The sequence below is a fragment of the Spinacia oleracea genome, chromosome 6, assembly GCF_020520425.1.
Source record: "Spinacia oleracea cultivar Varoflay chromosome 6, BTI_SOV_V1, whole genome shotgun sequence".
In the NCBI taxonomy this organism is placed as follows: Eukaryota; Viridiplantae; Streptophyta; class Magnoliopsida; order Caryophyllales; family Amaranthaceae; genus Spinacia; species Spinacia oleracea.
Genome location: NC_079492.1, coordinates 134462945 through 134477118, shown reverse-complemented (window position 1 = coordinate 134477118; position 14174 = coordinate 134462945). Strand labels below are relative to the sequence as shown.

Below are 14174 nucleotides of genomic sequence, written 5' to 3'. Positions count from 1 at the left end.
ATGAGATGAATGATAATGGGTGTCCCATATAAACCTTTGTATAGGTTTATCTATTGTTGGTAGAAGGTTAATTATCATTAAGCTTTTTTCTATTGTTATTGGCTTATTGCCCTTAGTGTGTGTGACTCGCAGGGGTATTTTGATTATTTAATATCACTTAGTATAAGTAGACATATACGTCTTCAAAAAATACCAAAGTAGAAGTTAGTATGTAATTATGTATTGAACACCAAAGTAGAAATATAAAGCTTTAAAAAACACCAGAGTCAATTAAGGTGTTTATAATACACCAAACAAAAAATAACGGATTTAAAAACCATGCAAGTCATTTTGTAATTAAAATTTGAAAACTTAAATAGTTTTTAAAATAAACAAAATTAGTTGTTAAAATTAATAAAACTAAGGTTTTATTTTCTGCGAACAAAATGTTCATCTCAATAAATTAACAATATATAATAGGAAAATTTGTAAATATTAATCCCACCTTTGGCCGGTTTTCTTTAATTAATCCCACCTAAGCGATATTTTTTAATAATCCCACATTTAAGCCCTAACTACTTTAATTAGACCTAATTGACTGGCTACCGGCAAAAAAGTCAACGTCTATTTCGTTGACAACCAACACTTTGATTTCCCTCCTAAAATGCTTGACACGTCGGTAATTAATTGCCAACTATACTCTAGGTTTTCGAAATTTTTTTACCAAAAAAATTTACAACTCTCTCTCTTCTCTACTCTCCCGTACTTCTCTCTCCTCCATTACTGAACCTTCAACCACAACTGTACTTCATGACATCATCTGCGAGTAACCTGTCGAAATAGGCTTCTTCATCAACGCGCAATCAATTTTCGTCCCCACAATCGTACAATTGAGGTGTGACCTACAAACCCTAGCGTTTTTCTTCCCTGTTTTGGTAATTTTTTAATTCTTGGTTTTGCTTGGTTGTTTGTTCGTAAAAACCCTAATTTTTGCAATAATTTGGTAATTTAGTTGTGGGATGCTGGTAATTTTGGGTAATTGTGATAATTGGGGTAATTGTTGGTAATTGACGTTGAATTCGTTGAAAAGTGGAAACTTTTTGTTCTTGAATTTATTTGGGGTGGGTTAAGAAGTCTTGCTGAAAAGTGGAAACTTTTTGTTCTTGAATTTATTTGGGTAATTGTTGAATTGATTTGAAATCTTGCTGATTTTTCCTTATTTATTTGAAAATTGTTAGGATGGCTGAGGGTACTCTGAAAATTTGGCATGGAGGTGTGTTTAAAAAGGTTGCTAATGGTGAGACAATCTATGAGGGAGGACGGGGTAGAACCTTTCCTGTTGATGTTGATGAGTTGTGTTGGTGGGATTTAGAAGTTTTAGCTAAGAAATGTGGGGGGTATGAGAATATCGATGGTCTTTTCTACTTGATTCCTGGGCTTAGCTTAGCAAATGGTTTGAGGAAAGTGTATGAAGATGTAGAGGTTTTGAAGATGGCTGAATTGGTGTTGAAGTACAGGTGTGTTGAGTTGTATGTATATCATGGTACTGAGTTACCAAACCAAGAAACCACAATCACATCACCACAAAATGATGTCATGTCATCACCCAAAAAAGGTCATGCCCTGTCATCAACATCTAAGACATATCCTGCCACCTCACAAGCTACCAAAAAAGATTATGCTACCTCATCAGCTGCAAAAAAAGATGCTGCCACCTCATCAATATTACCTACAGATACCCTAGCAAACAAAAAACAGGCCCATACACCTGGAAAATCTAAAAACCCAACCAAACTTGACCTAAGTTGATCATAATTTTCCTAATTTGACCTAATTAGACCTAATTTGCCTAATTTGACATAATTTGCCTAATTTTGACAAAATTTGCCTAATTTGCCTAACTTTTACCAAATTTGACCAAAATCGACCTATTTCTACCTAAGTTCAAACGATCGTGCTAATCTTTACCAAACTTGACCTAAGTTGATCATAATTTTCCTAATTTGACCTAATTAGACCTAATTTGCCTAATTTGACATAATTTGCCTAATTTGCCTAATTTTGACAAAATTTGCCTAATTTTTTACATAATTTGCCTAACTTTGACTAAATTTGACCAAAATTGACTTATTTTTACCTAAGTTCAAACGATCGTGCTAATCTAATCTTTACCTAATTTGCCTAATTTTGACATAATTTGCCTAATTTGCCTTATTTTGACATAATTTGCCTAATTTGCCTAACTTTGACATAATTAGACCTAAGTTGACATAATTTGCCTAATTTGGACCAAAGTTGACATCTTTACCTAACTTGATCAGAATTTGCCTAATTTTACCTAATTAGACCTAAGTTGACATAATTTGATCATAATTTGCCTAATTTGACATAATTTGCCATAATTTGCCTAATTTTGACATTATTTGCCTAATTTGGACCAAAGTTGACCAAATTTGCCTAAAGTTGACCAAATTTGCCTAATTTTGACATAATTTGCTTAATTTGACCAAAGTTGACCATATTTACTTGGGTGTTTGTGTTATGTTTTGAATCTGTTCTGATTTCAGTTTGAATCTGTTTTTAATCTGTTTTAATCCTTAATTCTGTTCTACATGTACTTGGGTGTTTGTGTTATGTTTTGACTCCATTTTACATGTTTCTACTATGTTCTGAATATGTTTTCATTGATTATGTTGTAATCTTTATTAAGTTTTGAATCTGTTCAGTTCTAAACCTTTCCCCTTACCTAATTTATTATTGTTTCATATGTCCAAGGCTATATTAAATGCCGTTGCAGCAGTTCTCCCAAAGGCAGAGCATAGACACTGTGCGAGGCACATCTTTGCTCATTGGCACAAGACTTGGAAAGGTGATGAGATGAAGCTTTTATTCTGGAAAATTGCCAAGGCTTACAACCTTGCTGACTACAATGATGCCTTGGAGGAACTCACACAGTTGAATGTCGATGCTGCCACTGCGTTTAAGGGCTACAAACCAGAGGTTTTCTGTAGAGCTTTTCTAGATACAACAATGAAGACTGATGCCATAACATCCAACATAGCTGAAACATTCAATGGATACATCATTCAGGCAAGAACCAAACATCTGATCTTCATGTTAGAAGACATCAGAAACAACTTGATGCAAAGATTGGTGGTGAAAAGACAGCAAATGGAGAAGTCGACATCAATCCTTTGTCCAAGAATACAACAGAAGCTGGAAAAAGAGAAGGCAAAGGCTAGCAACTGTGACGTAATACCGTCAACGGATACATTGTTCAATGTCAATTATTATCTGGATCAATTGGTGGTGGATTTGGAAGCAAGGACATGTTCATGCAGAAAGTGGGACATGCTTGGCATTCCATGTTGTCATGCCATTGCGTGTATCTTTTTCCAAAACAAGGAGGCCGAGGAGTATGTTGATAAATGCTACTGGAGGCAAGAATACTTAAATGCATATTCAGGTAAAATTGTTGTTTCAATAGCTAAGTTGTGTGTATTCTGTGATTTGCGTGTAACATTCTGTTTGTGTGTGTATAGGTTCAATTCCACCCATTGATGGAGAGAGGTATTGGCCAAGGATTGAATACCACTTGGATCCTCCTCCCATCAAAATAGGGCCAGGCAGACCGAGGAGAAATAGGATCAAGGATCCCTTTGAGAACCCGAAAAAGCCTGGTCACCTATCGAGGACCGGGATAGAAATGACTTGTAGTGTGTGTCAAGTCAAAGGGCATAATAAAAGACGATGTCCTAACAGAGAGAGTGCTGTTGTTGCAGAAGCTTACAGTAGCAGTAGCAGTTAGCTAACAGTAGCAGTGGCAGTCAGCTTAGCCTAATTAACTTTCAACTGTTTGCCCTTTTTTGTGTAGTTTAGAATTTAGGCCTTGAACCAAGCTTACAGTAGCAGCAGCAAGCTTACAGTAGCAGCAGCAAGCTTACAGTAGCAGCAGCAAGCAACTCTAGAAGCCAACTCCAGTAGCGTCATTTTATGTTTTTGTGTAGTTCAGAACAAGCAATGGCTACTTATAAGTCAACTCTGCCTACTTAAAAGTCAACTGTGGGATTTTTTGGGGTAGTTAAAAGTCAACGGTGGGATTTTTTTGGGTAGTTAAAAGTCAACTGTGGTAGTATTTTGTGTAGTTAATTGTGGCCTTCATGTTAGCAGATTTTGCAAACAACCAAGTCATATGCCATCTTTTGTGTAGTTCAGAACATGATATGGAAAATTTGTGACTTTAATTCATGCGCATTTCACAACTTACACTAGTATCATCTTCAATTTACGCAAATTATTTTAGTGGACCTATGTCGGTGCAACTAACATCCACTTATGTTCATCTAAAGTGAAATTGCACATTTTTTCATATCTTATGCTCCTATCAAACTTTGATATTAGCATTGTCGTTTCAAGTCCACTCTCGTTCGTTTCAAGTCAACTCTTGCTCGTTCGTTTCAAGTCAACTCTTGCTCGTTCATTTCAAGTCAACTCTTGCTCGCTCGTTTAAAGTCAACTCTTGCTCGTTCGTTTAAAGTCAACTAATTGTCATAAAATTAGTTATATAAGTACGACTACGCAAATGTGTCAAAATAACTCACACTTTAAAGTCAACAACCGAACCTTGATAATTTTATTCATGGTAACATTGTCATCTACTTCAACCAAAATACAACAAGGGAAAATATCAACTTATTGTCATCTACTTCAACCAAAATACAACAAGGGCAAAAATCACCCATGATAAATACAGAGCCATTGTACAATTCCTTTCGTTCCTTGAACTCTTCATCAACTCAATACGCATTTCGCAAAGTTCGTTCTTCATTTCATGTGCATCTTCCTCTAGATTTTCCTTTTTAATCTGCAATTTCCTTATCTTTTCCTCCAGCAACTTTTTCTCATACTCCATCTCAGCTATAGTCGTATTAGCTTCCAAAACATGAACTTGAAGGTTGTCAACTGCATTGCTATCAGGAAGAATCCACCTGAAAAATTCACACTTCGTATCCTACGATACGATTACAACAACCAAAATAATCGACCAAACCATCAGAATTTTATCAACAAAACCCAAATCAATCAAACCCACAACAAATCAATTAAACACAAATTCACCCCACAAAAATCAATTATACCCAAATTCGTTATAAAAATTGTACCTTAATTACCCTAATTACACCTAATTGCAAAGTTCATAGACTTACTCACCCTCTACCCTAAATTCGTCAATTTTAGGGGAAACAAAATTGAGGAGATTCAGAGACCTTACCGGCCATAAAGGACAGCCGTGAAACTTCATTCCAACATTAGGGCCGCGCTTAACAGTACGCACAACAGCTACATTTCCGCACTCACGTATCAACGACGGTAAAATTCCTCCCTTTGAATTTGATGAAGAACCAGATCCCACAGAAAATGTGTTTAACCCAGCCATTGTAGTGGGCGAACTCTTTTTTCCAAATCCCAAAATTACAGAACAATTGAGAAAAATGGTGGAGGAGAGAATTTGAAGATGCAAAAATGGTGGAGAAATGAACCAGAGGAGCGCGAAAAAATGAGAAGGAAAGAGAAAGAGAAACCTGTTAAAAAGATAAACAAAAAAAAAATTATTAATTTTGCAACGGATATATGCCACGTAGGACATTTTACCGGATAAATCCGGTTTTTGACCTGCTAGGTTCAATAAAAGTCAATGGGTACTTAAGGTGGGATTATTAAAAAATATCGCTTAGGTGGGATTAATTAAAGAAAACCGGCCAAAGGTGGGATTATTATTTACAAATTTTCCTATATAATAAGAAACAATCATGCACACCCGACGAGTCAAAAGTTTATCTTCATAATCAATGCGTGCGTTTAATTATGTTTTTTTTTCTTTTATAAGGAAATGACACTAGGCGGACTACCTAGCTCATCATTTTGGATGAAATACAATGACTTCGAGATAAAGAAATGAAATCGAAAAGAACATAGGAACTACTTTAACCTCAAACTACTCGGTTTCAAGAAAAAACGGGTGAATAAACTACAATGGTAAATGATTAGCCGATATAAATCCTTCAATCTCACCGAGAAACTATAACTCCAACCCTAGACCCGCTGATTACCTAAACTAAACCAAAAAAAACAACTAATTCTAAAAACCAAAAATTGAAAGTCAAAAAAATAAAGAAAGCTAAAAATAAATAAGTAATTACATCAGTTACAAGAAAAAATAAGAAACAAAAAAAAACTTCAGCATAATAGTAGCATAATTACATATCAACAACTAAACAAAAAAGCACACCACCATACTTGGCAAGAAACATTGTCGAACGAGAAGAGAACTGGTAACTTGATAAATACATATTCCATAAAAAGTATTTTAAACAAATTGCAACTGACAATGTTAAAAATAAAAAAGTACAGTGATTATCATTCACAATATTCATCATCTCAAACCTTTGAGTAGCTATCATCATCCATGATATAGGGCATTATATAAAAATTTCATCTTCAATTGTACTACATAGTGTGTACCCATTTTCTTCACGTCAATTTTACAATAATAATTTTGTTTATTTTAAAAAGTAACTTTTTAATTTAAAGTTTCAGATTCTAATTAGAATATGAATATGAATTAAGTAGTTTGTAAATCCCCCCCCCCCCCTCCTTTTTTTTGGGTGTGTTTTAAATACTCTAATTTCACTTTGGTGTTTTTTAAAGCTTTATATTTCTACTTTGGTGTTCAATACATACTGAATTTTACTTTGATGTTTTATAAGGCTTATATATCTACTTTGGTGGCTAAAACAAAATACTTTTTTTGCATAAATCTCTCCCTCCCGTTCCCTAATCACGGCCTCACCCCTTTCATTTATTAGAAGTGTATTCATAACTCATACTTTGAGGTAAAGCTTGAAACTCATACCATAACACTTTGTTAGGGTAAAAATAATTGAAGAGAAAGGGAGGGGAACTTCAAGTTCCCTTGTTTGGAATTTGGATAAATGGATAAGAGGAAGAAAGGGGAGGGAGAGATCCATTTTTCTTTTGTCTTTTACAAAAACCATCCTTTCAAAATTAGAGAGATTTTTGAAACTTACCTTCCTCTTCTTTCTTTCCCTTCTATTTTGCTATCTGAATGAACCGAAAACCAAAATTTATTGTACAAAGGAACGAAAAACAGATTTCAAAAATGGATTCTTGTAAACAAATTGACAGACTACTGGATAAACGAAAACTATATATGGTTGGATTAAGCCATGAACTAATCCAACTCTTTTTTTTTTTGATACGTAAAAATAAATAAAAGGGCTAATCCCAACAAAGAAAAAAACCTAACTCATCCTTTTGGATGATAAGAGAAAAAAACATCACCACAAGAAGTGAACCAAAGTAACATAGATGGCTGAGAACTAACCCAACTCTAATGAAAATATCAGAGCAAGATATTATTAAATTGATTCACCACCAGCAATAATGTATCCAGCAGCCGAAAACCTTGACAGGAGTCTAGCCTAGGAAGGAGAACTTGAAAGCTCCAGCATTAGAATCTGCAGCAGTTTCCCAAAACGGACGTATTTTCTTTTTTTCTTCAGCTTTTGCCACTAGCTGGTCTATATCCCCGGGAAAAGCAGCCTCAATAGCTTCTTTGAACTTACTGTGCAGATTGACGCGGTCCCTTGTTCCTGATACAAGTTCACTGGCATTTGGCTTCTGGAGGAACTCCAATACATTCAGCAAATTCCTCCTGAAAAAAGCCGGAAAAAATGTAAAATGATTCATCACTTAGAATGCTGCATTTGTTACAGAAATGGCAAATTAACCAATTGGCCATTTCATTGCAGAAGTTCTGCAGTGCCTATACATTCTGTACCTATTTCCATACAAGAACACTTGTTGCATTTTTTAGGCATACATTGCCAAATCAATTGAATAAACACAAGCAGACTGCTGCAGACAACAATCACTCTAAAATAAGAGATTACTGAAGCACACCTATTGCTTCCAAGTTCTAGGCAACGAGACCGCGTAAGAATAGATAAAGCATTATGATAGACTAATCAATCAAACGGAAGTATATAAAAAAACATAATAAAACTAAACCCCACAGATGGCTGAAACCATATCGAAACACAGTGTGGAGTATTGCTTGAACTCTGATCTGATAAGATACCCAACAGAAACCTCATATTCCTTATGAATTGGGTATATAAGAATATAAGATGAAGTGCAGTTGAAAAAATGCTGGATAGTATCTCATTAAGTCCTAGCTGGCAATCCTAGAACAGTGTTTGGATGGCATTTCAATAGAAGTAAATATTCAATCTTTACTAATTCTGTCTATTTCTTAAACCTCTTAAAAAGCCAGTTTGGACAATCTTGCCTTCTGCTTTACTTGAACCTTAAAAAGGGGCTAGCTACAGTGAATACTTCTTCTATTACCTTTTAAAGAATGGAGGCAACTGAACTTTCAGATTTATGCGTGGGATACCCTACCCTGGAAGGGATCTCATATCTAAGAGTCTGAGAAGGAAAGAGATTCTGCAAGCCCCTCAACTGATGAATAGAATCCATCTAATAAAAAAGCCTACAGCCTACTACATTTGTTACTGTAGTTAGAATCTTGAATACTTAACTAAATAGTTAACATCAGAGCAACAAAACTAATCACACTAGAAAACGAAATATCAAATTGTCAGCAGAAACAAACATATTGACCCAATTTTTTAGGACAATGCCAATAAAGACCGTTGTTCTCCATATTTACTAAGTAATGCTCGAAACTAGTATGTTAAGAATTGATAATTGATAAATACTTGTGTATAAACACTACGGCTCAGTGAAAATTCAAGCAATCTTTGGAGTTCAGTGTACCGATACTTAAGCTCTCAAGACATAGTCACAACTCACATATGCATCTAACAGTGTGGAAGGTATAAACTATAAAGTGTCCGTTTGGCCTGCTTCTGAGCTCAAAGAACTGAAACTTGCTCAATTAAGTGTACAAAAAAATTGACTTCTACTCCTAGAGAAGCCCACTACCCATTCATTTAGGCTTGAGAAGCAGAAGCTAGAAAATTAAGCTTCTTATTCTCGTTTCTCGGGGAGTTATTCTAACATTTAATGGAAATCCACAGAGACCCGCCCCAACAAAAGCCATGAAGACCAAATAATCTTCAAACAAAAAAAATTCCTTCCATACTCCAATACATCTACATACTCTGTATCTGCTAGATCTAAAACCCAAGTCTCTATCCTCCGTCATATTTCTTTAGGCTTTATTATATGAACTGATTGAAATCAGATGTTCAAGCAAGTTTTGGTGGTTGACTGACTTTCAGATGGGGCTATTGTTGTCAGCAGGCGGAGAGAGAAAATGGCAAAAAAGTGAAAGGAGGAGAGGAGAGAAAACGACAGTTTGGGGTAATGTTAATTTGGGCACCATTGAGGTTATTTCATCAATTTTGTGGGTAGTTTCCAGCAAAAGTGGTCCTCCGCTGTTCATATTAGTTTTGGATGTTCTCTTGGACACCAAATGCATGTATCAGGCGCTTTATTTCATCAAATCACTTTGCTCCACTGATTTAAAAGTTCAGATTTGGTTTTCCATTGATTGGGGACTTGGGGGTTGTTAGGAATTGAAATAAGAGTGGGAATGATGTTAAACTGCTAGTGTTGTTTATTGATGGTGGTGGAAGGGAAAGAATTAAGAAGATATAAAACATTAGTTGTTTTTTCTTCTAGATATAATTATATGTGTACACTCTCTACAGTAAACGTAATTGGAATTGTTAAAGTAAGCCAAGCGTTAAAATTCACTTAAAAATATAATACGGACTTTTAAATAAAGTTCATAATTTAGTTTAATTGTCTACATATAATGGGTGAAGAAACTCTAAAATAAAAGAAATATGGGCCAAGCAACATAAAATTGTTTTTGTTTATAAGAAATGCTTCTAAAATTGTTAGGCCAAACACCTCAAATTTTCTCTATAAACAGTTTCTGGAAATTAGTTTTGAGAAACAATAACAGTTTCCGAGAAGCTTGGCCGGACAGACCCAAAGTCTCCAAAGCACATGTTACAATGAACATGTTAACCACCCTGACCTCTTGGCTTTTTTTGTGTAGACAATACGGTAGAAGAAAATTCAGACACCCAGAATCCACCTGACCTCCTTCAGCTATAGTCGTTGTTATATGAGCCGAAAAGAAGGTGCACATGTTACACGGAAAATGCTCAAGGAGCTTGCTTTGCAACTTAAAATGATCATATTTCAGCCATGGTTATTGAAATGACAGAGTTGGAATCTGGAAAGAGTAAAAGGGTGGATAATAAAAATAATGTCTGAACTAGTTCCTAATATCTAACCAACCAATAAAAAAGGGTTGGAACCAGTATCAGCTAAACAACTATAGCAAGCCCCTGGTCATAGGATCAATTAAAAGAACCATTCCCTATTGGAATGCGGCTGAAGCATTTGCATTGGCATACTGACATTTTGGTTTCCGAAACAATTTAGCATTTTGGATCAAGGTTCAATAAAAAAGTTCTTCACAATGCTAGGGCTAACTGTTATAGGTAGGCATTGCAAAACCAAAATTAGAGGTAGGCATTTAAAAACCTAACTAGGTCTCCAAAATTCAACGTTAAAGCTTCTTATACTTCCTCCGTTCCAATAACATTGCACCATTTACCTTTTAATTAACTTTCACAACTTTTGCACCATACCCATATTTTCTTTTACACTACAATACCTAATACCCTTACATGTTAACTTTTGTTGATTAATTTAATGCTTGCAATTACATGTGCAAGTTTATATTTTTCTTTTCTCTCTCTTCCTTTTTCCCGCTACCTAAAATAATCTAGTGCCCAGCCCCCATAGTACACTAAATATGGACTGAGAAGTTGAAGTCCTTTAAAGTAAAGATCGAGTCCAATAAAGTATTTATTTCACTAAGGGTGATTTTATCCCTAGTCTGAAGAGGAGTCTGGAGCTAGACTCTTGGGATAATGTTGTAAAATATTACAGCAAGTCTGGAGGTAGATTTGAAAATCCAAAACTCACTCAAGACTGACTCAAGACTCCACTTTTTTCTCCAACCAAATCAAATCATGCCACATCATCACACCAAAAAATAGATATATGCATAAATATACTTTTAGGAGTTTAGGTGAGTTTGAGGATAATGTATAAAAATAGGAAGAGTCTTGTATGAGTCTGAACTCTAAATAATGAAAAGGTATATAAAAGTAAGTGGAAACCTGATGTAACAAAGTTTGGACTTTGGGATGGAGTTTGAGGTTTGACATTGATTTTGATTTAAAAAAAGTCCATTTCGTTCATTCTTATTGATTTTCCCATGGTCGTTTACTTGAAGGTTCTCTCTAGTGATAGAGTTCCAAGGTAAATGACGACTTATACCCCATTTCTCACAAAACAAGCAAGCCATATACATAAGTTACATAGATAAGTGGTATATATTTAATCTACCAAGTCTAAGGGCTCAGATTTAATCACATGGAGATTAATTAGCAAAAAGGTCAGACAACATTCACAGGATTTTTAGGCACTTCAATTGAAAGAGATATATATAGCAAATGATTTTATAAATGAAAATCAGTACCATCACACATAGGATATGACTCATTTACATAAGAATGCCTTCCACAGTCCACACTTTCCATTCTATCAATAAAAAATCTACTGTCGGTATTAATCAGGGAGCGTGAACGAGAACAGGACTATAGTTAACCAGGTAAGTGATATTATGAGTAGGCATATCTTGCAACAGTGTGATACTTAGTTAGTACTTATTAGGCTATTAGCTCAACTTGGCATTTAATCAGAGAATCTATAAGCACTTCTAGCACAATACACTTAGTATATTATTTGATTCAGTAACTTGAAACGTTATAAGGTGATCTGAAGGTGAGCCTATCAGACCTGTCTCCTACCCCCCCCCCCCCCCCCCCCACACACACACACGCGCGCAAACGGCCACACCATCTCTGCCTCACCCGTAGGAAAAGAGAGGGGGAAAAAACCCTGTAACAGACCCTCTAAGCCACCATGACAAGTTTAGCCAGAATATTGTAAGACATTGCAAAGTGATTAGTTTGTCAAAAAGTAGAGGAATTTGAGAGACATACCTGCTAACATAGTTCTGTGTGATACCAATAGATTCTTCTAAGTTGATAACCAAATGCCACCACCCATTAGGCACAAAAAGAACCTCACCAGCTTTGCAGACACACTCAATGGGTCTCCTCTTCCAATCTTTCGTGGCTCCATAAAAGTTCATAAACCACTCAATTATTGAAACTGGACATGCCACTTCTGCACCATCAGGGCTAGGATGGACACCAGGCGGTACAATTTCAGGAGGAAACAAGATCCACTTCTTGGACCCCTTTATCACAGCATTCCAAGCTGACGTTGAATTAGGATCAATGTGAAATGAAGAACCCGACCCAGCAGGTCCAATTATTATCCACCTGTAATCAGGCCTCTCTTCACCCAAAACTGAAAACAAATCCTCCTTAAAGTATGTAGGAACTTCATACTCCTTACCCAGCATTGGAACTTTCTCTGCAAACTTAGGATCAAACAAATACAAGGGTCTCTCCTCCCTAGTAAGGTCAGAATACCTAAAGTAATCCTCAAGCTTCATGTCAACCGGACCAACCGAGAACTTAACATCCCCACATATCTTTATCAAATAATCCTTATCCCATTTATCCTTAGCAACCCAAGTATCCAAACAACCTTCCAATAACACTGGCTTATTTGGCTCCTCAAAATTCACTATAAATTCCTCAACTGAAATCCCCCTCCTTCTCTGTATGTTATCCCTTTGTAGCCATTCATGTTTCATCTCAAGATTAGCACATAACCAACTTTGAAATAGAAAATCAGAATAAAAATCCCTAATTACCAAACCACATGAACTCCCAATACTTGAATCGTTAAAAGATGGGAAATGAGCTGCAATATAAGTTTTTCTCCATGACCCATTATACAAAAATCCACCATTAAGAGTTTCCAACACCAAATTCCTCCAATGGGGTTCATGGGTACAAAAAATATATAAAGATTTGCTAACAGTTGCTAAAATCCCTAAATCAGTACCATCTAAAAGCCCTAAAATATCAAGAACAAGCTCATCAGTGAGAATTTTCAAGTTACCTAGGCCAGAATCTCTGGAGTTATGGGAACTTGAGCTTAGAAAAAAATTACCCAGTGGTTGAACTCCATGATTATTTGAAGGTGCAGAAATTCTGAGACTATAACCGCCTTCTTCTTCTTCTTGTTCATCTTCTTCTAAATAATTAGTGGGTTGTTCATTTATTTGGAAATTACAGCCATTTTTCTTAGGCCTTTTGTTTGATTTGTTCTTGTTTTGCTGCTTCTTGTTCTTCTTCTTTTTAATGGAATTTTGCAGCAATGTCTTGAAGCTTAGCATTGTTGATTTGTTGGAGAAGATTTTTAGTGGAAGTTTAGAGTTTTTGAGAAAAAAGCGGCTACTTCTTATAAACTTTACTTGTATTTTTGAGTTGCAGGGTTTCAATTTTCAATTCAACTTTGCTATTCGTCAAAAGTGGGTTATGTATCCCGAATATACCTCATTTGTATCAAATACTCCATATGTCCCTTAATACTCGCACTGTTTTGACTTTTGGTACTATTCATATAATTCACTTTGACCCTATTTTATTTCTAGTATATGAAAACAAATGTTAGTATATAATTTATTGTTGAATTCATCTTAATATATATTTTCAAAATATTAATATTTTTACAAGTTTTTATAATATGTAGTTAAAGATATTGGTGGTCAAAGTTGTGCATTGGCAAGCGTGTCCAATCAAAACGGTGTGAGTATTAAGGGACGGAGGGAGTAGTAACATACTCTATGCTGTGATTGGTTTAGAATTTAAAATTTCATGTATCCGCTCCATACAATCCTCCTTGCGTAGACTGCTTTTTAAATACTTCGTAGCAGGGGTGTCAATTCTCAATCCGATCCAGTGAATTCGATGGGTTTGTCTGATTGTTTAGAATCTGAACTGTTTAGAACCCGCGAGCTAAGATCCGAAATCCGATCCGATTATATTCAACCCGAATCCCACCCAACCCGTTAATATTGATCCGATTAAGATCTGAATCCAATAACAGACCAATCCGTGACAATCTGAATCCGT

General features: G+C 35.6%; 4 protein-coding genes across 4 annotated transcripts; 2 read left to right on the top strand and 2 right to left on the bottom strand.

Moving 5' to 3' along the window:
* Nucleotides 1-454: 454 nt before the first annotated feature.
* LOC130463628 (uncharacterized) lies at nucleotides 455-1788 on the top strand. Its single transcript, XM_056832814.1, has 2 exons — nucleotides 455-874; nucleotides 1218-1788. The coding sequence occupies exon 2, from the start codon at nucleotides 1219-1221 to the stop codon at nucleotides 1786-1788; it is 570 nt and encodes a 189-aa protein (XP_056688792.1). The 5' UTR covers nucleotides 455-874; nucleotide 1218.
* A 784-nt stretch (nucleotides 1789-2572) lies between these two features.
* On the top strand, nucleotides 2573-3787 carry LOC130463627 (uncharacterized). Its single transcript, XM_056832813.1, has 2 exons — nucleotides 2573-3445; nucleotides 3522-3787. Exons 1-2 carry the CDS (start codon nucleotides 2746-2748, stop codon nucleotides 3785-3787), a joined length of 966 nt encoding a protein of 321 aa, XP_056688791.1. The 5' UTR covers nucleotides 2573-2745.
* An 853-nt stretch (nucleotides 3788-4640) lies between these two features.
* Nucleotides 4641-5548, bottom strand: LOC130462457 (uncharacterized). Its single transcript, XM_056830685.1, has 2 exons — nucleotides 5252-5548; nucleotides 4641-4990 (listed from the first exon to the last, which is right to left on the bottom strand). Exons 1-2 carry the CDS (start codon nucleotides 5414-5416, stop codon nucleotides 4682-4684), a joined length of 474 nt encoding a protein of 157 aa, XP_056686663.1. The 5' UTR covers nucleotides 5417-5548; the 3' UTR covers nucleotides 4641-4681.
* Nucleotides 5549-7178: 1630 nt separating this feature from the next.
* LOC110798197 (arginine-specific demethylase JMJ22) lies at nucleotides 7179-13560 on the bottom strand. Its single transcript, XM_022003366.2, has 2 exons — nucleotides 12123-13560; nucleotides 7179-7714 (listed from the first exon to the last, which is right to left on the bottom strand). Exons 1-2 carry the CDS (start codon nucleotides 13433-13435, stop codon nucleotides 7477-7479), a joined length of 1551 nt encoding a protein of 516 aa, XP_021859058.2. The 5' UTR covers nucleotides 13436-13560; the 3' UTR covers nucleotides 7179-7476.
* Nucleotides 13561-14174: the final 614 nt, after the last annotated feature.